Source organism: Suncus etruscus, chromosome 2 (assembly GCF_024139225.1).
Source record: "Suncus etruscus isolate mSunEtr1 chromosome 2, mSunEtr1.pri.cur, whole genome shotgun sequence".
Lineage (NCBI taxonomy): Eukaryota > Metazoa > Chordata > Mammalia > Eulipotyphla > Soricidae > Suncus > Suncus etruscus.
Genome location: NC_064849.1, coordinates 166672949 through 166693667, shown reverse-complemented (window position 1 = coordinate 166693667; position 20719 = coordinate 166672949). Strand labels below are relative to the sequence as shown.

The 20719-nt window shown below is 34.3% G+C and overlaps 1 protein-coding gene across 1 annotated transcript in view; it reads right to left on the bottom strand.

Moving 5' to 3' along the window:
- Positions 1-20719, bottom strand: part of MAN2A1 (mannosidase alpha class 2A member 1) — a 202746-nt gene that overhangs the window by 66835 nt on the left and 115192 nt on the right. The window contains exons 13-15 of the mRNA XM_049769175.1: positions 8306-8471; positions 6683-6904; positions 5386-5508 (exon numbers count right to left, since the gene is read on the bottom strand). Of these exons, the coding sequence (XP_049625132.1) occupies positions 5386-5508; positions 6683-6904; positions 8306-8471 (511 nt within the window). The remainder of the gene's footprint in view (positions 1-5385; positions 5509-6682; positions 6905-8305; positions 8472-20719) is intronic.

Sequence of the window (20719 nt, the reverse complement as noted above, 5' to 3'; positions counted from 1 at the left end):
ATTTATAATAGCTATTTATAATAGCTAGACTCTGGAAACAACCCAGATGCCCTTCAACAGATGAACGGGTAAAGAAACTGTGGTACATATACACAATGAAATATTATCTGGAGAGATGAAGTCATAAAATTTTCCTATGCATGAATGTACATGGAATCTATTATGCCAAGTGAAATAAGCCAGAGGGAGAGAGATAGACGCAGAATAGTCTCACTCATCTATGGGTTTTAAGAAAAATAAAAGACATTTTTGCAATAATTCTCAGAGACAAAGGAGAGGAGGGCTAGAAGGTCCAGCTCATGACATGAAGCTCACCACAAAAGAGTGATGAATCCAGTTAGAGAAATAACTACATTAAGAACTATCATAACAATGTGTATGAATGAGGCAAATAAAAAGCCTGTCTAGAGTACAGGTGGGGGTGGGGATGGGGAGGAGGGAGATTTACGACATTGGTGATGGGATTGCTGTACTGGTGAAAGGGGTTGTTCTTTATATGACTGAAACCCAACTATATGTAATCAAGGTGTTTAAATAAAAATATTTAAAAAATAATAAATATAAAATAAAATAAATAAAAAAATGGAAGAAGGAAAATATCTTCAAATTAAGTGAACAGACAACAATAGACCTTTAGGATAAATTCAACAAGAAAAACATAATAATAATAATTGGGGCCATAGAGGGCCAGAATAAAACCCCTATTAAAAAAAAACAGTCTAAGACATCAACGCTAAGAAATTCCCAGAGGTGATGAATTACTGCATGCATATATTAGATGCTCAAAGCATACCAACTAAAAGATATCCAAGTAAAAACACTGCAAGATATATCTTAGTCACAATGGTGAAAATTTAGAGATGGAATACCAAAAGCAGATTGGTCAAAAAGGAAATTACATACAAAAGAGACAACTTAAGATTTACAGCATATTTATCACAAGCAACCCTCCAGGCCCGAAGACAGTAGTGGGATTTAGTAAAAAATTTCAATGAAATCATTTCTTCAACAAGAATACTTCATCAAGCCAGAATTTCTTTCATATTTGAAAGGGTACACAGTTTCACAAATAAACAACCCAGGAGCTTTACAGACCCCACAATCAACCTTAGATGGACTTGATGAGTGTACTTTAAAGAAAGCGAGACACCCTACAAAAACACGGCATTGACAAAAAGATGGCAAAAAGTCCTGTGAAACTCATCTCTCTCAATATGAATTGACTAAATTCACTATGTATGAGATAAGAGTGGTAAAAGGGATCAAAAAACTGAATCCAATGTTTTGCTACCTGCAAAAAAACCACATCTCATGAATTTTTACTCAATGTGCATATATGCCGGCTTGGTCTTGGTACCATCCATTATTTCCCCCATTATAGATTTTCAAGAACTCATCAGGCAGGAAGAAAAGTCATACATAGATAATATAATAACACAACTTAAGAAACTGAAAAATGTCCAAGAATCTGCCAAAAGCAGGCAGGAGGAAGGAAATAATAAAACTTAGAGCAGAAATTGATGAACTGGACAGTCAATAACAAACCCAAAAGATCAATAAAAGGAAAGTTGGTATTAAATAAACAAGATGGATAAGCTATTAACAAGACTTTCATAGACTTAATAAATTGAATCAGAAATTAAAGGGGTATGTCATTCATTACATTTAATACAGAAATATATATATAATATAAATATATAAATGTAAGTAGTCAGAGAATCTTTATGCCACAAAATGAGAGAACCTTAAAAAATGGATAAATTTTGGCATCCTGTAAATTACCAAGTTTGAACCAAGGTGATATTGAATATCTGAATAGATCTATCACCTCCGAGGAAACTGAAATGGTAATCAAAAGGCTTCCCCCCAAAAAAAGGTCAGGACCAAATTAATTTACTATGAATTCTTTAAAACCTTTACAGAGGACCTATTGCCCATGCATTTCAGGCTCTTTAGAAAACTAAAATAACAGAAATACTTCCAGTTTCTATCAAGCTAATAACACCCTAATACCAAAAACAGAGAAAGAATCCACAACAATAAAATAAAATAGGCCAATATACTTGAACGTAGATGCAAAGGTCCTCAATCAAATACTAGTGAATAGAATCAAGAGGTTGTACACAATGGCCAATTATGATTCATTCCAGAGATGCAAGGATTGTTTAACATATGCCAGCCAATCAATATAAAACACTGTATCAACAAAAGAAAATGCAAAAATCATATGGTGATAGCAATAGATGCAGTTTGCATGTGACAAGATCCAACACCCATTTTTAATAAAAACTCTCAACAAGATGAGAATTGAGGAACATTCATCAATATAGACAAAGCCATTTAGCACAAGCCCAAGGCAAGCATATCAATGGGAACAGCTTTCCTTTAAGATTGGCACAAGACAAGGTTGTCCCCTCTCACAACTACATATAGTACTGGAAGTATCTGCCATAACAATTAAGCTACGAAAAATATGTCACGGATATAGGAAAGGAAGACAAGCTCTCACTGTTTACAGAGCACATGACAATATATTAAGAAATATTAAAGTCTCTACAAAAAGCTGCTAGAAACAATAGATTTGTATAGTACACTTTCAGGATTCAATATTAACATGCAAAATTCAATAGCTTTTTTATGCACAAATAATGAAGTAGAAGAAAGATAATAAAAAAAAATTCCGATTTACAACTGAGCTTCAGAAAAATCAAGTACCTTGGAGTAATCTTAACTAAAGAGGTACAAGACCTATACAAAGATATAACAGCAAAGTATTAATCAGGAAATAGAGGACCAAAAGAAAAGGAAACACATCCCTGCTCACTGATTGGGCAGATTAATTAAAATGGCAATACTTTCCAAAGCATCCTACGTGTTTAAAGCAATCCCAATAAAAATATATATGGCATTTTTTAAAGAAATACATCAAACATTCCTGAAATTCATTTTGAATAATAAACCTACATGAATAACTAAAACAATCCTTGAAAAAAAAAAGATAGGAGGCATCAGTTCCCCCAACTTCAAACTGTACTAGAGAGCAGTACTAGGGAGCAGTAGTCATTAAATAGCATGATACTGGAATAATGGCAAACACTCAGATCAATGGAACAGAATTGAATATTGTGAGACTGACCCCTCAGGCATATGATCAATTAATCTTTGATTTTATCAAAGTGGAGCAAGAAAAGCTTCTTCAACAAGTGATGATGGAAAAACTGGTCAACTACATACAAAAAAGTGAACTAAGACCTCTCTTTAACGCTGTGCACAAAAGTCAAATCAAAGTGGTTTAAAAACCTTGATATCAGACTTGAAACCATAAAATACATAGAAGAAAATGTAATCAGAGATGCTAATAGCATCTTCAAGGGTGAAACCACTGGCCAAGAAAGTGGAAACAACGGAAAAGGTGACTAGGATATAAAAACTACCCACAGGAGGGGCTGAAGAGATAGCATGGAGGTAGGTGTTTACCTTGCATGCAGAAGGATAGTGGTTCGAATCCTGGCACCCGATATGGTCCTGGTCCCCTGAGCCTGCCAGGAGCAATTTCTGAGCGTAGTAGAGCCAGGAGTAACCCCTGAGCGCTGCCCTGGGTGTGACCCAGAAACCAAAAACAAACAAACAACCTTACCCACAGGATAGAAGAAATTATTCACCCAATACTCATCTCATAAAGGTTTATTATCCAAGATATATAAGGCACTGGTAAAGCTTAGGAAGCACATGAAAAAAATATTCCACATAATTAATCATCAGGGGATATAAATCAAAACAACAATGAAATATCATCTAATACCACAGAGATTGTCATATATCATAAAGAACAAGAACAACCAGTGCTGACAAAGAGTGGGTGGGGAGAAAGGGATTATCAATCACTGCTGATGGAAATGCCAATTGGTTGAACCTCTTTGGAAAAAAATATGGATATTCAAAAAAAAAAAAAAAAAAGGACCCCAAACTCTAATTGAGTTTCCATATGACCCAGCAGTTCCACTCCTAGGAATATACCATAGTATTCAAAAATCACAACACAGAAAAGTCCTCTGCATCTATATGTTCATTGCAACTCTTTTTAGAATAGCTAGAACATGGAAATAACCCAGATGCCAGAGAACACATATGTGGATAAAGAAACTATGGTACATCTGCACAATAGAATTCTCTGAAGCTAGTAGGTAAAATGAAGTAATTAAATTTGTTTATACATGGATGGACATAAACACTGTTACATTGAGCTATATGAGTCATAGGGACAGATAGACATAAAATTATCTTACTGATTTATGAAACAGGTATTAAAAAGATAGTATGGTAATAATATCAAAGACAATAGAGGTAACACCCCACAAATAGTGGGAGAGTGGATTTGGGGCAGAAAATGGTCCATTCTGACAATAACAGTTGAAACTGATTACTCTGGACAAGAATTGGGTGGTCAAAGACGATAAAGTGCTATGCATGAAACCCCCTCCTTAACAATAGGGCAAACCACAGTGTCTATAACTGAAAAATGGAGATAGATGATAGATAGATAGATAGATAGATAGATAGATAGATAGATAGATAGATAGATAGATAGATAGATAGATAGATAGATAGATAGATAGATAGAAGAAAACTAACTGTATGCCTCATAAGTAGGCAGTGGTGAGGGCAAGAGGGAAACTGGGAACACTGGTGGTAAAATGTGCACTGGTACAGGATGCACATATATTATTGCATGACTGAAATTTAATTATGAGTAAATTTGTATCTGTGGAAAAAAACTATACTATAAACAAGCTTGTATCCATCATATTTAAGTAAAGTAATTAAACGAATAGAAAAATTTTAAATGGGTAGAAAATAAAAAAAAATAAGATTATTTTTAAAAGGGCTAGCAGTGAATTTCAGGTATTTGTAGAGCAATCATAAATATTACCATTTCACTTTCAAAATGGACTAGACTTTTCATTCACTATCTTTATAATCAAGAATAGATGATTTTTACTGTTTCCTTTTTGAAGTGTTAAAAAAGTTAAGGGCAAAACTGGCCCAGTTTGTGATGTATTTTTCAATGTAGCTATATATTTTGAATATATATATATATATATATGTGTATATACATATATACACACACACACACATATATATATATATATTGTAGCAGATATAAATAACACATTGTAAAAGTATCCTAAGCCTAAATCAGACACAGCTTAGCTTCTTTTATGGAACATACTTGTTCAAGGGAGTACCTTAAATGATTTCCAATATGAAAACTCATTCAACATTCAACTATAAAAGTATAAAGAAGGAGATAATAATGAAGTACACATTGTTACCTCATTACACTTTCCATTCGTATTATTCATTTCTCAGTTCCTCAGCACTTACCTTGGCTTCCCCATCAGGTAAGAAGAGGTAGGCACCACTTTTGTCTCTTTTACTTGTAGTTCCATACCATGAAAATTGTACTCTTACATGATGATGTTTGCCTTCTTCTTTATTTATCATTTCCTAAGAATAACAACAGAATTAAGGCTATTGACTATTAGTAAGAAACTATGTTACTCTATCTGGCTCCAAGTACATGTGAAAAAAATTACCTTATAATTCAATCTCTAATTCTTTAATAAAAACCCTGAACATACTTTAGGATTAAAAATCTTTATAATAAAAAAGACAATACAATTCCATGAAGAAAGAGAATCACAAATTATAGTTTTATACCAACGCTTCTCAAATTTTACATTATAAAGGTGCAGGCCTAATTGTTTTTCTTATTTTTTTTCACATAGCGTAGGAACATGATTGTAATGATGTTGCACTTACGGTACTGTTGTATGTACCTCCAGCAGCATGATAATGTCCAGGATGTTCCACTACTGAAGGTTTGATATTTTTTATGTTCAATTTGCATAGATCAATATTTTTGTTAAGTACAATAAAAGTGACTTAGTTAAAAAATTAAGTTTTAAGTGATAGACCTTAAAATATATGCTATTTGGCATTATCAGTTTCAATAACACACATTTACTCAGACTATTTTCAAAGTTTCCTAAACATTTAAAGATTTGGGGGAGAAATCAAGCCACACCCAGTGGTGCTCAAGGACTACTACATCTTATGCAGTGCTGAGGAGTTTTCCCCGCAGTGCACAGAAAACAGAGAGTGGGTTCTTACGCGCAAAGCATGTGTTCCAGCTCTTTGTGCCCTCTCCCTGACTCTCAACAAAAAATTTAAACAATTACAATATCTAAATTTATCTTGGGATCAGTAAGAGTTCACAAATCAATACCACTGTTGGACCACACTGAGGACAAACAGACTGTTACCTATTTTTCCTAAAGGAAGACGAAATCAACCCAAAGATACTAAAGAAACAAAACAAAACAAAACAAAAACAATGTGTAAGTTGCAAATAGACTGGATAGAAGGGGAAACAATATGCTAAATCATGAGAATTTTCCCACTTCATCATTTATCTACCCTCATCAATGTAAAAGAGAACACTATCGGAAAAAAAAAATTACGAACTATCATTCCAAAAACAGAGTGCTAATATGCAGACAAAAAAATCAAGAGATTGAAGGCTAGTATATTGAGGTATAAATACAAATGTCTTTTCCAAGGGCACTGGGAAACAAAAAAAACAACCTTCCTATACATTTCAGAACTGTTCTGAACATACCTCCATAAGCCCGGATTGGTTAAATCGAAGTTTAATAAAGGAGTTCTCCAGAGTGATATCTTCTTTAGCACTTTTCATATTTTTTATGCTGAAAATTCCTGTATCTTTTATATTAGCACTATTATATAAGGCATATTCAGCTAAATGTGGATTTGAACTTGTTGATTCCAAAATTTTATAGACTTTCAAACCAAATGGTGGTAATTTTGCTAGAAAAGAAACCTTTAAAAAATGAAAAATTTATTAAAAGACAAAAGTAATTAACAGAAATCATTAATAACTTTCAGTAAAAATAACAAATTGATATATTTTTAAAATACTACTATTCTGTAATTTTTGATGACATATAGATATTCACATTTTAGTTACTCCAGGGGACTTACTAACTTATGAGAGAGGGTTCATACATTAACGGCATTAATGTTTTATTCAATTTATAAAACTGTGTGCCCATCTGAAATTGTTCTGCTGTGCTCTTCATTATTGCTCAGGGAAATTCTTTCCAATGAACGTAAAGTTCTACTGTGAACAATAATTTTCTTCTGAAAAATTTCTCAAAATATTTGATAATAGAATACAACAAACACTAGTAAATATGGCGTAAATCTTAAGCTGATGATTTGGGCCAATAATTGCCTGGTGTTCCAAAGACATAGAACAAGGCAATCAGAGCCCGTTAAACTCTGAGCTCTGCTGCCAGGAGCTGCTTCCTTTTGTACCAACGGGTCTTCCCTTTAAAATCAAACTGTAATGTTTTCCTTTTAAGCTAAAGGATTATGCAGTTCTAAGAGTACCTCATGATGGCTTTTAACAAGCAGGGGCAATTTTCCTTTAGAGTTCATAGCTTATGACTCTATCTTCAGAAACTGTTTAGAGTGTCCTCCAGGTTAAAAGCACAAACTTTCTAGTGATGGAGGGCTTTAGTTTAATACCGCTTTCTCCAAAACAATTCCTTCCCAACAATTCATTAGATGGGGCCAGATTTCTTTTTTATCTTTCTGAGGTTCTGTTTTGTTTTGGGGACACACCCACAATGCTCCACAGGTTTCCCAATAGTGAACTCAGGAATCACTCTTAGCAGAGTTCAAGGAATCATGTTTGGTGCTGAGGATCACACTCAAACTGGCTGCATGCAAGGTAAGTGCCTTACTCACTACTCCTGCCTAAAGAACAGATTCTTTTCTGGAAAAGAAGTGAAGCAAATAACTAATTTTAGGAAACCTTTCTTGGTGTGCTATGCTACCTTAGCACTAAAAAGTTGGAAGTAGCCAAAATTATTTGTCAGTATGCACTATTGATCTTGGCTTTCAACAGGCATCAAAGTGAGTCATTTAATATAAAATTCAAAATGTATTATAAGTAAGGTTGCTTCATTAATTTGAGAAGAGCTATATAAAATTACATTGTACTAGCATTATGTATTAACAGTAATAAAATGTATGCGCTACAAATTCAGATATGTTCTTGGAAACAGGATCTATATTTTTGGTCTGTAATCCTCAGATGTTTACAACTTTAACCATTTTATATGCAATTTTGTTAGTTTATAAGTTATGCTTTTATTAATTTACATGGTATAATTATTTTTTAATGATGTTCTTTTAGTTTTTGACACTAACATACCTCATAGGCTGCTTCTGATGGAGTATTTGCTTTGTCCCAAACTGCACTAACTTGAGTTTCCACAGGTCTTCCCGACATAGAAGACACTTGGAACTTGGAGGAACTCACAGAGATAGACACCACCGAATTTCGTTCTTGTTCTGAAGGATTAAAGACCACAAGATGCCTGCAAAGACAGAGCGGCTTTACTACAGGAATCTCAAATAGTTTTACTTCACATTCACACCTGTAAAACAGCCACAGCTAATATATGGAGAAGAATTATAATGAACATACTTATAAAATATTTGAAGAACCGGCAATTTCACCACAGCAAATATCACATACTACAAAAGATAACACAATAATGGCATATTTCCTAAGAAAAAATGGTTCATAACTGCAACACATTAATAGAAAATTTTATTGTGAATAAAAAATGACTTATATGTAAAATTTTATTGTTTGCTAAAGGATCAACTCTATACAACTTAAATTTCGATCCCTGTTTAATCTTACTAGCTAAGGAAATATAGAAATTATGTTTATGATTTATCAACTATTAATTCCAATATAAATTGTGAAATGATTTACTACTGATAGCAAAATAAAGTACAGCACATATTTCATACAAATAATTCATATATAGAGAAAACATTACTTAAAAGTGTTGGCTCTGGAACAAAGGCAATCTGACATGAAACTACTTAAAATGGGCTAAAATTATGATACGTGGTGACTAAAAAAGATTGTATTAGAACTTAGATAAAAAAATTAAAATGTAAATTAGTGCTAGTGATGTAAGCTCAGAAAACATCTGAACCATATGTAATTCTTTAAATGAATAAAAATGTTTTCATTGAGGTTTTGGCATAGCGTTTCCAATAATAATATTTTATGCTGTCACAGTATGATATATACTTAATTTTTACAGGGTGGTTTTAAACATAAATATTTTATAAATATTGCTCAAGGACTTTATCACTGTACTCCTCAAAGCTTTGATATTCTGCATGCATAACACATCCTAGGTTTTCTAAGACCTTTCTCACTTCATAACTTTGAGTAGAAATATTCTAAACATCATGTCACAGGCTTCATTGAATCCACAGCTTGTAAGATTTATGATTTTGTCTTATAATCAATTTGCAATACATTATCTTCAAATATATAAAAGGTATTTCAAAGAGAAAATCTAAGCAATAACACAATTGAGATTACAAATATCTTCAGGATCTGAAGCATTGCTTTTTCTATACATTTTATAACTCTATGAATACACATAAAATTGGAGATAAATATCCAATGCTTCTCATTAGACCAGAATGGCTATACCAGAGTTGGTAGAAATAAGTTAGCATTCTATTTAATGAATCAGATAGCCTAGCAATACTACTTTATTCTACACAAGTGCCCTGTATATTTCAATTCTATTACAAACCCGATATTAAAGTATCTAATTATTACCTCCAGGTACTAAATTAAAAGGTAAGATAACACTATAGAAAAAATAGCATGATCTACAAAATATGTTTATTGAGAAATACTCAGGATTGATTTTGAACACTCAAAAGTAACAATATGATAGCAAGAGCTTCTACTTTCTAAAGGCTATGCATCAGACTTATAAGATGCAACACATCGTTTATAGTTATTGAAATTCCACATGTACAGAAGAGATAGATGAAAGCAAAGATAAAACTCCCTTTTCAAAGACGAAATTCAGTAATGCTCCTTTGAGAGTTTCATTCGGCAAGCACACCCAAGAAAATCAGCCAAACTTTTTCTACTCCACTTGTCACCAGAGCTTAAGTTTGGCCTATTCCTAAAATCACAAACATACTTATGTGCACATCCCAGAGTCATATGGTGTGTTAGGGAAGAAAACAGCAAAAGACCACACATCCTTGTGACTACAGATGCTCAAATTAGTATCTCAACAAAATCAGCAATTTACTAGAGAACCCCACACTCCCAGAGTCTAAGTCAGTAGGTAGAGTATTTAGAACCCGAGGTCAGGCTTGTCTGAAATGGGCTGAACCATTCTCCCGATTTTCAGGCTCACCCAGGCAGGTACTGTATCTAAAATTCCCAATGGCAAGCTCCTTAGACACTTCACAACACAGCTGATGATGAAGACTTGTAAATCAATGGTACAGGTGCCTAAGCAATAAATTGGATAGATAATAAGCATCAGAACACTGATCTCTTCCCATGGATGTAAAAAGCCTCACTTTAAAGCAAATAATAACTTTAATACACATTTGGCTTCATACATTAAAATCACTTTTTATAATAAAACTGTGCAGCAGGAGTGGTTTTGTTTCATTTCAATAGTTAATTAGTATTTGACCATAATGATGTTGCTACTGTACTGAATGATTATGTAATTATCATGCCAGGAATCTATTCAAAACAAAATGTGTAGAATATATAATGAATATAATACTGCACTAAAAAAAATATTTTTTAACATGATTAGAAATCCACAGCTTGTTCTACCAGTGTATGATGGCACAAATTTTTTATGACACACACAAAGTGCTATCTGATATTTAAGCAGAGCACTGAGAAAACATTCAGATATAAATCATTTCCTTTGAAACAAGTACCTCAAAAATTCACTATTCTTACTTTCATTATGAAGGACCATATAAGTACTTTCTAAATTGACATATTTATATGGTTAAGATTTTATTTCACTTTGTAAATGTAGTCAATGAGTTATACTCATTTAGTGAAAATAAAATTTTGATCCAACACTAATAAAAGTATAATGTTTTTATCTAGAAAATAAGTTAATTTCTAATTTACCTTGGAAGCAACAATATAGGAACTTCAAACTTATTCCTCTCAATTTCCCTCATACTTGCATTACTTTCCCATCACCAAGTCATATTATATCTTTTTGGCTATGTTACATAACAGTAAGCCCCCACAAATGGGGGTAGCAGTAATTATCTCAATTCTCAATATAGAAGGAACCACCTTAGCTTTTAATACACTCTCCTGTGTTACCAATCAAATTAAAGGGTAGATGTGGATCTACTTTAGCTGAGAAAAACAAAAAGAACAAATCAAAAAGATTGTGTATTTCATGGCAAACTTTAATATTAAACCTCTCTGAATAAACCAGAGTTCACTGTTGGAAATAGAATTCTAATCTTAAAGATCCGATCAAGGTTGAGTATTCCTTCAGCATTCGTTCCCCAATTCTCTGGAAATGTTTCATGTTAAGTGAAGGAAGAGAAATGGAGTGACCTAGTCCTCTTTCCATGGAAAAACTAAACAGTGTCCATTATGAGAAAGAAACCAGAGCTATCGGAACTTCCTTCTAGAAATGAATGAAGGGCTAAATGAAAGGTACAGTCTTGCTGCTTAGAATGACTTTGGAATTGTCACTCACAAAGTGTTCTGGGTCCAAAAACAATCTCTTTGTGGATAACACAAAAGGCACAAACTTTAGACTTCCTAATGAAAGATAAACACAGGATCTACATAGTTGAGTTTATTACCAAGACTCACCCAGTTAAGATACACCACATTGGGCTTCACATTAAATATCATCCCTATAGTCAACTTAATTATTTAATCACAAGCCAAGTCATTAGGCTTGGCAGCTTGTTTTTGTGGCAGTCTATTTCCTTTGGAGACGCTCAGAGTATTTCCAAATTCATGAGACATTTTCCCTCATGAGTCCCTAAATTCCCAGCTTTCAGGAAGCTCCAAATGAAAAGAAAAACTGCTTACACTTTAATGTATTTATAAAAACAAAAATGTATTCATGGAAACAACGGAAGAGAAAAATTCTTACAATAAGTAATAAATTCAACTTATGGTCATTTTTGTACAAGATACATCCAAAGAATGCTCAAGGAAACATTTTATAACACTTTTAATCACCATCTATTTTTATTATCGCAAGGAAGGTTAGTTGCCAGTCCTCTGTTATTGTTTTAAACCAGATAATCAAACACAAATTTGTACGCAAAATAATTGTTGTAACTGGTAAAGAACAGCATTCGGTAAATAATTGAAAAGTGATACATAAAATAAAGTATATAAAATAAGTGATACATAAAAATAACAAGAGAACTATATAGTAACAAATAATCATTTGCAGTGTGGGACTTTATAGTTTTAGCAGATCATTTTCATTTCATTATTAAAAAAACTTTAAAGATGGTCAGGTATGTAATTAGTATATAATTAATTCCTTTGGAAATATGGGGGAAATGACAAATCCAAGATAATAGAGACGTTAAGAGTAAAGCATGGTTTGGAGACTCTAATACAGTATATTAAAAATGAATTTCAAAGAAAAATTATCTTCTCCAAAAAGTCTCACTAGTGGAGGAAAATAACCTGTACGAGACTAGTAATCATTACACTAAATTCTGAATCTGAAATATAGATTTTTTATGATTTCAAAAGTATTATTACATTTGAAGCCTTACTTGATAAAATCTATTTTTTAAATCAGAAACAATACCTTTCTTAAGAGGTATCAGAAAAAAAATCAATATTAAAAGCAAAGGGGACTTTCTGAGCTTTAGATGTTAAAAAAAACTCACTTTTAAGGTACCTGGGCTCTAGAGTCACACACAATCATGCCCAGAACTCCACAATACAGAATGGAGGGGGTTCTGGTCATGCTATCTCACTGTTTTAGGCCTTACTTTCCCTATCTAGAAAATTAAAAACTAGATTGATGCTAAATTTAAATATTCTAAAAATAAGAGACTTCATAATTTTACACAAAGACTCTCAGTAACAATGAAATCACTTCTTTGCTGTACAAAAACAACCTAAACAGAGACCCTAGTATATGTATAATAATGGAGGGAGGAGTGAATGATTTATTAAAATACTGAGCTGATTTTTGTGCATCGCTGTGTAAAGTGTCTATAAATCTAGATAAAATAAATGTATTTAGAGTCCTGTGACACATGACAAAGCTAGTGAGGATGACAAGAAATTAATTAGAACACTCAAATCCAAAAATTTATTTCATACAAAAATGAGCATAATGTACATACAGAAAATGACAAAAGTTTACTGAGGAAAATAAAATTCATAATAGATCACATATACCTTTCCTGGTAAGCAAACAAAAACACTGAAAAAAAAAGAGAACTCTCAAAATTACTTTATGAAATACTTCATGAATTTGATATAGTCCCAAATAAAATATTTTTTTTTTGGCAGTAAAGGATTTTTGGTAAGTCAAAACTATTTGATAGTACGACTGAGTGGAAAGTTTCCAGACACCACAAAAAGACCTATGAGAGAGTAATGTATGGAGCCTGTAGTTATTCCCATGACAGTATGCTTCAAGGGTCGAGAAACCTGTATCTCTTACGTCAAGAGAATTGCCTTTCTAATCTCCCCAATATTTACTATGACTGCAAAAAAAAGAAAAAGAAAAAAAGCACAAATATATTTTGTTTTGTTTTGTTTTTATTTCAGGATTGCTATTATTGTTTGGTTGTTGTCTTTATTGCTGTGATGCTTTTCATTTCATTTTGTTTGATTTTTAAAAATTTTTTTTTGTTGTTATTGCTGTTTTTTCTTTTTTTTCTGTTGTTTTTGTTTTCTTGTTTGGGTTTTTTTTTTTTTTTTTTTGTATTTTTGTTATTTTTTCTTCCTTTTTTCCCTCTTCTCTTAAATGGTATTTATAACTTCTAGATGGACTCCTCCCGGTTTTTTGTATGTTGGAGTTTTCACCCCCCTTTTTTTCTTTCCTTTAAACAGAATCTCATAACTTGAATCATCTTGCTCTGCCTCATAAATTGAGGGAAAATAATGTATGGTACAAGACCAAGCAGACATATGAACATTGAGTAAAAATTAAAAAATGATCAGACTTAAACACCAAATCCAAAGCAAACGACAACAGAATTGATATCCAATATTCTAGCAGCACCATTAGCAAAGGAGGGGGATACAGGATACATGCTGGGAACAGGGGTAGAGGGAGGACAACATTCCCGGTGGTGGGAATGCCCCTGATTCAATGTCACTATGTACCTAAAATATTACTGGGAAATATTTGTAATTCACTTTGGTAAAATAAAAATTATGAAAAAAACTATTTGATAGGACAAGAGCAATAGTAGAGCAAGTATGGCAATAGCATCCCATATGGTACCCTGAGCACTGCTAGGAGTAATATCTAAGTGCAGAATCAAGAATGCCAGGAATAACCCTAGTATCATCAGGTGTGCCCCCATACCCTCCAAAAAGACATAACTATTCAATAATCTATAATAATAAATGGGCAATGATTAAAGGAAAACGATTAAACAGAGACATTAAAACAAAATAACAAACTGACTCAGATGAGTCATGAAAGTGATGAAAAGTTCAATAGAAAAAAAATATGTAATTTATGGCACAAATAGTTATTGCACTTGTCTTGCCCTGACCTGGCTTTAAAAAGTGCTATGCTCCCCGAAGCACTGCCAGGGATGATTCCTGAGCTTGGAGACAGAAGTATTACTGAGTGTTACCATTCAAACAAAGCAAATAAAAGAAGAATAAAAGGTCTTTATAACCTTAAAAAAAAAAAAGAAAGCTAAAGGTAGATCAAAAGTTTGAAACTGTTTGTGTCATTAAAAAGTAAGATTGGAGGTAGATAGTAGAGATGGCAGTGTGCTTACATAGCTGGTGGCTGACCAGGGTTGATTCCTTGGACCACTAATGGTTCCCAGAGACCAAAGGGAATGATCCTTGTGTGCAGAGCCAGAAACAAGCCCTGAGAAACCCCTGGTTCTGGCCAAAAAAAGTAAGGTGTGAATGTGAATCCAGAGAGATTACTTCTCTGAAATGTGGTCAACTTGTTAATTCAGTGCTGAATTCAATCTCGGTAACACTCTCAGACTATCTCAAAAAAAAAAAAAAAAACAACTTAATGGGGATATCTATATTTTCTTCGTATGTTTATTTTCTTAATAGTTATAACTCTTAGTGTTTTTTTTCCCCAAATGTACAGATAGCAACCACCACCAGCTCGTCATTTTTTGCTTGTTTTGATTCTGCTTAGTTATAAAAGCCCAGGTCAAAACAAGGCCACAGAGCTTGTATTGCTTGTCATTTTACCCTCAAATACACCAATAATATAATATGGCATCATTCCTTTCTGCACAAGCAAAAATAGAAAAATCTTATGTATAGAAAGAAGTTCTTATGTAGTAGAAATAAGAACCAATACATTTTATAATACAGGGGCACCTTCCACCCTGAACATTGGTAATGGGGACTCAACTTAGACCTCAATATATCAGACATCGACTGTCCAAACCCAAACGCTGGATACCAACCTTAAAATTGGAATAGTTCCTTGCACCAGCACCAAGAATAAAACTCCCCACTACTAGGGGAGGCCCTATTACTGTTCTGGCACTAACATGAGCCAGGTAAGTTCATGACACCCTGATGATATGGAAACAGCATCTTAATCTTAATCTAAAGGCAGGTTGCCCTACCTCATCACCTAACGGTGAGATGAAATCAGAAGACGCTCCATCCTAGGATCTGTGCAAAAACCAAGATCACTAATTACAGAAGACTGACTACAACAACTTTTCTTGGGACCATAAAGACTCTATCCTAGGCTTTGTCCTAGGATCTGTGCAAAATCTAAGACCTTTAACTACAGAGTACTGACACTGAACAACCGCCACTAAGCAGAATGTTTCCTGGCACCATAAAGAAATATTCTGAGGTTTGACAACTAACATGTCCGAAGCCTGTAGTTGGTCTCATAACAGTATGCTTCAAGGTCTTGTTCCTCTCTAATTTCCCCAATATTTACTGTGCCTAGGCAAAAAACAAAACACAAAACAAAAACAAACAAAACTTGCCACATCAGCCACCCCCCTTTTATTTTTTTCTTCTTTTAATTTTATTTATATTTATAGTTTCTAGACAGGAGCTCTTACCTGCTTTTCTTTTTAATTTTATTAATTTTTTATTTTTAATTATGAGAACAAAGATGCAAAGAAAGAGGAGAAGATAAAGTTACAGTGGAAGGACAATCACCCATAAATAGAATTCTCAGTAGTTCCATTGTTGATATCTTAACTTTGAGCTTTCAGCCAAAGAATCTTAAGAAAAATAAAGCAGAACTCATGTACAATTACTTTGTCCGTTAAGTCCCCAGATTGTAGTACATAATATTTCTTAGCAGCACACAAAGCAATCTAAAACATAAAGTTTATGTAACTCCTAAAACAGTCAAGGCAAAGTACTCTATTACATTTCCATGCACATGCCAATTAGTTTAAGTTAACTTCAAATGTTTAAGTGGGCTGTTTTTCTAATGGATTAGAGTCAAAGGAGTACAGTAAAAATGGTGTTAAGAGTGGCAATTATTGTTTGCATAGGCCCACCAAAATAAGAGGGATATGGAAAGGAAAAGCCTTGGCCTAAATACAAGGAGACCCTATCCCTGAAGTTTCCTGGCATAAGACCAACTCTAAGCTCCAGGCAAACTAGTTTGTCCAATCCAGGTCATTGTCTGTAGTGCCAATACACTTTTATTTTTCACACAGTCTCTGTTATTGGTATCATGTTTCTGTATTAGAGATCCTGGAATCTGCATATCCTATATTGCAGTCAGGATGGGGCAGAGCGTCCTCTCGTTTCACCTCACATTTAAAGGGCAATGCAGAGAACCCTGTCCTGTAGAGCAGGTCGTTGTTGTTGTCAAGACTTCTTAATGCTAAGGGAAGTCTCTTTTGAGCAGACCGATGTCAGAGCAGTGGTAGGGTCTTCCCTGGTAGAGGATTACTTCCAGATGTTGTTATAAAAAACCTTGGATGTTTCGTAGATAGCTTCCCTGGTTCAGGGGTGAATGGAGGATGCCCATTCTTCTGAGGCCTGTGCCAGGTCATTATATCAATGTTCAGCGTTTAAGGTCCCATTGCACCACTAGATTTGTGTGTTCCAACCTCTATTAGATAAGAACTTATTTGTATGTATAGTATTTTCCCATTTTAATGTGCCTATGCAAAAAGGAACAATGTGAAGTGGCGTTATCGGCACATATGGGGGCCATAAGAACAAGATCAATCATCCCCATAACATGGTTCAATCATAAGCATTAGACTAAAGGACTCTTCCACCAAAATTCCTTATTGAAAAGCTCACAAAGAAAAGACAAGATAAAAAGTGGGTAGAATTGTCATGGTAAAAGAATATTTAGAAAGAGTTATAGCTGTTAAATAAAATACACATAAAATATTCAAAAGACATATGTGTCCATTGTATGTCTTTTGAAATAGCTGGGGGTTGTTAAATCCAATGCAAGACTTTGGTCTGTGATTAGAACTGTGCAGTACTGAAGTTAAAAAGGGTAAATGTGGGGTACTGATGGTTGAGAGAGTTAAGGAGTAATAATGAGCTTTGTAGGGGTGTGAAAAGGGCAGAATCTGTTGGGGTAGGAGGTCTGTCTTGGTTCCAAACAAATTAAACAACTGCGGGTAAAGAGGATTAATTAAGGGGAAGATAACAAATCCGGATTTGAGATGAAGGAGTAGAAGGGGCTCTGTGTGGAGGAGTGGAAATATATCAGAGGGGCTATATATATTGAATAGATGAATTGTTTATGGATAAGGCTTGGCAGTCAGAGAGGACCACTGTATAGGAAGTCACATCTATATATACACCGATTTTAGAGACCTATTTGAATATTATCCTCCAAATCTAGGGAATTCCATTTTTTTTTTCTAGAAACAGTTGAGAATTAAGAATATTTTTGGGTGTTGTTAAAAAGTATATATGTGCCCGCGCGCTACTGAAAATGAATACTAGTAAGAAAAGAACTACTGAATGGGGTCAAGTATGCATAGAGGAGGAATTTCTCTCCCCCACCATCCCCCCAGGGCCCGGTTAACCAGGCGTGGTCCTGAAGACCCACCTGGCGTGGAGGGATCTCAGTGCCCTGGGCTAAGTGGTCAGCCCAGGGGGCCTATGGCTAGCTGTCCTGCCCAGAGCCCCCAACATAATAGCTGAAGGTTTTGAAACAGAACTCCTTACCTGCTTTTCTTTTAAACAGAAACATAGAATACGAATCATCTTGTTCTGCCTCACATTTCTATATCTTCCTACAAACTGAGAAAAAAATAAGTGGATGGAACCCGGGGGCCAAGTGGTCTCAGGAACATTGAGCAGAAATAAAAAATGATCAGACCTAAATACCCAAACCAAAGTCAACAACAATAAAATCAAGAGACCCAAACTACAATACACAGAAGAGACCTGTTATACTAGCAGTCCAAAGGGCAAAGGGTAAAGGTAAGGTATGCATGCTGGGAACTTTGTTGAAGGGAAGTCAACACTGGTAGTGGAAATGGCCCTAATTCATTGTCACTCTGTACCTTAAATACACTGTGAAAGACCTGTAATTCACATTGATGCCAATAAAAATAATAATAAATAAATATATAAAATAAAAAATAAAAAATCTCCAGTGAATTGTGCTGCCTTGTATTCAGGGAGAGCTATGTTCCAGGAAAAGTCCAGAACAGAATGTACAGGTGAATCATATTAGTGACCAAGAGGTCAAAAAGTGTTTAATAGAAGCTGAGAAGCTAAGAAAACTAAAAAAGAATCATTTGTTTCTTAGATACTCTGTTCAAATACTTAGAACTAGAAACTTAAGGAGGTTGAAAACCTAAACAGAATTCTTGTGAAAAGCCAGCCACAGAAAGTTCATGATTTCAGAGCCCACTAAAACAAACATTCCAACCAGAAACTTGGCAAGATAGATGAACATGACATAGGGCATATTAGTCTTAGCTTAGCACAATCTTTGATTCAAGTAAGAAAGGTCACTCAATAGAACATTTTCTAAGCCTCGATAAATTTTGTAAACAATGTCTGTGAATTCAAAATTCTTCAGCCTCCTTAATGCAAGGGCCATATAATCAAACAAGATGAAAATAACCAAAGTTGGGGCCGGGCGGTGGCGCTAAAGGTAAGGTGCCTGCCTTACCTGCGCTAGCCTAGGACCGACCACGGTTCGATCCCCCGGCGTCGCATATGGTCCCCCAAGCCAGGAGCGACTTCTGAGCGCATAGCCAGGAGTAACCCCTGAGCGTCACCGGGTGTGGCCCAAAAACCAAAAAATAAATAAATAAATAAATAAATAAATAAATAAATAAAAGAAAATAACCAAAGTATCAAAACCAAACATGAGGCAGATAAAATTGAGATAACAAATTATGAAAATAGGTGAGAAAAGAGAAACACTGTTGATGCAGAACAAAAGATAAATGGGGGAGGGAAGGGCACATCCAGTGATGTTCATGGCTTAATCTTGGTTCTTCATTCAAAAATTACTTCTGGTGTATTCAGAGCAACCTTAAGAGATCCAGAAAGTGAACATGGGTCAGCCATAAGCAAGGTAATGCCTTACAGTTGTACTATTGCTCTGACCCCACAAAAGATAGTTTCGACACCAAATGTAACAAAGAGAATATCAGAAATTAAGGACGTAGTAAAGTCAATAAAATCCCCAAAATGAAACTAGACAAATTAAGAATAGGTTATACAAAAAAGATAGCTATAATATGTGCCATTCATGAAAATGTCTAACATTTCTCTAAGACAACATGAAAGATTAAAATATCAAGGAAATATCAGGAAAGAAATATTTGAATAGCTGAACATTTTCTAAAACTAGGAAAAAATAATTAATTTATTGATACAAAAACTCTCAATCCTAAACAGAAAAAACCTTAGACTGGTATATTATGTTAATTCCTCCCATCCCCATACCATAACATAAAATCTTAGGGATCTGGGGGACAGTACACAGAAAAGATACTTGCTTTATATGAGGTTGCCTTCAGTTCTATCTCCAGAATATTATATGGTTCCCTGAGCACTGCTGGTTGTAATTTCTAAGTGCAGAAGCAGGAATAAGCCCTGTACTCACACAACTGCAGGTTGTAGTCCAAAAAAGAAATCACTCAAAAAAGTAAAATCTTAAGAGGCACCCCATACAAATAAAAGAATATATCAGAGGAATAATATAAGAACAGTCTAAAATTAATAGCTGGTATAACAATGAAGACAAGAGAGGAGAAAAATCTACAATTTAAAGGAGTAAGAAAACAAAAATAAAATACTAGCAAGCTAGAAAACTTTACTCAGAAACAGACACCTTAAAAAATTGATAAAGACAGGTGCCAGAGTGATAGTACAGTTGGTAGAGCATTTGCTTGTATACAGCCAACCAGATTTGATCCTGAGTTTGGTCCCCCCAAAACCGCTTACGAGTAATTTTTAAGCATGACCCAAACATCACTCCCTCCCCCAAAAAGATAAAGAGAGCTTTAGATAAAGAAAACAAGAGTACTGATGACCCTCAGATCTCTACTCAAAGAAATACTGAATCTGGGTCCAGAGTGATGGTGCAAGTGGTAG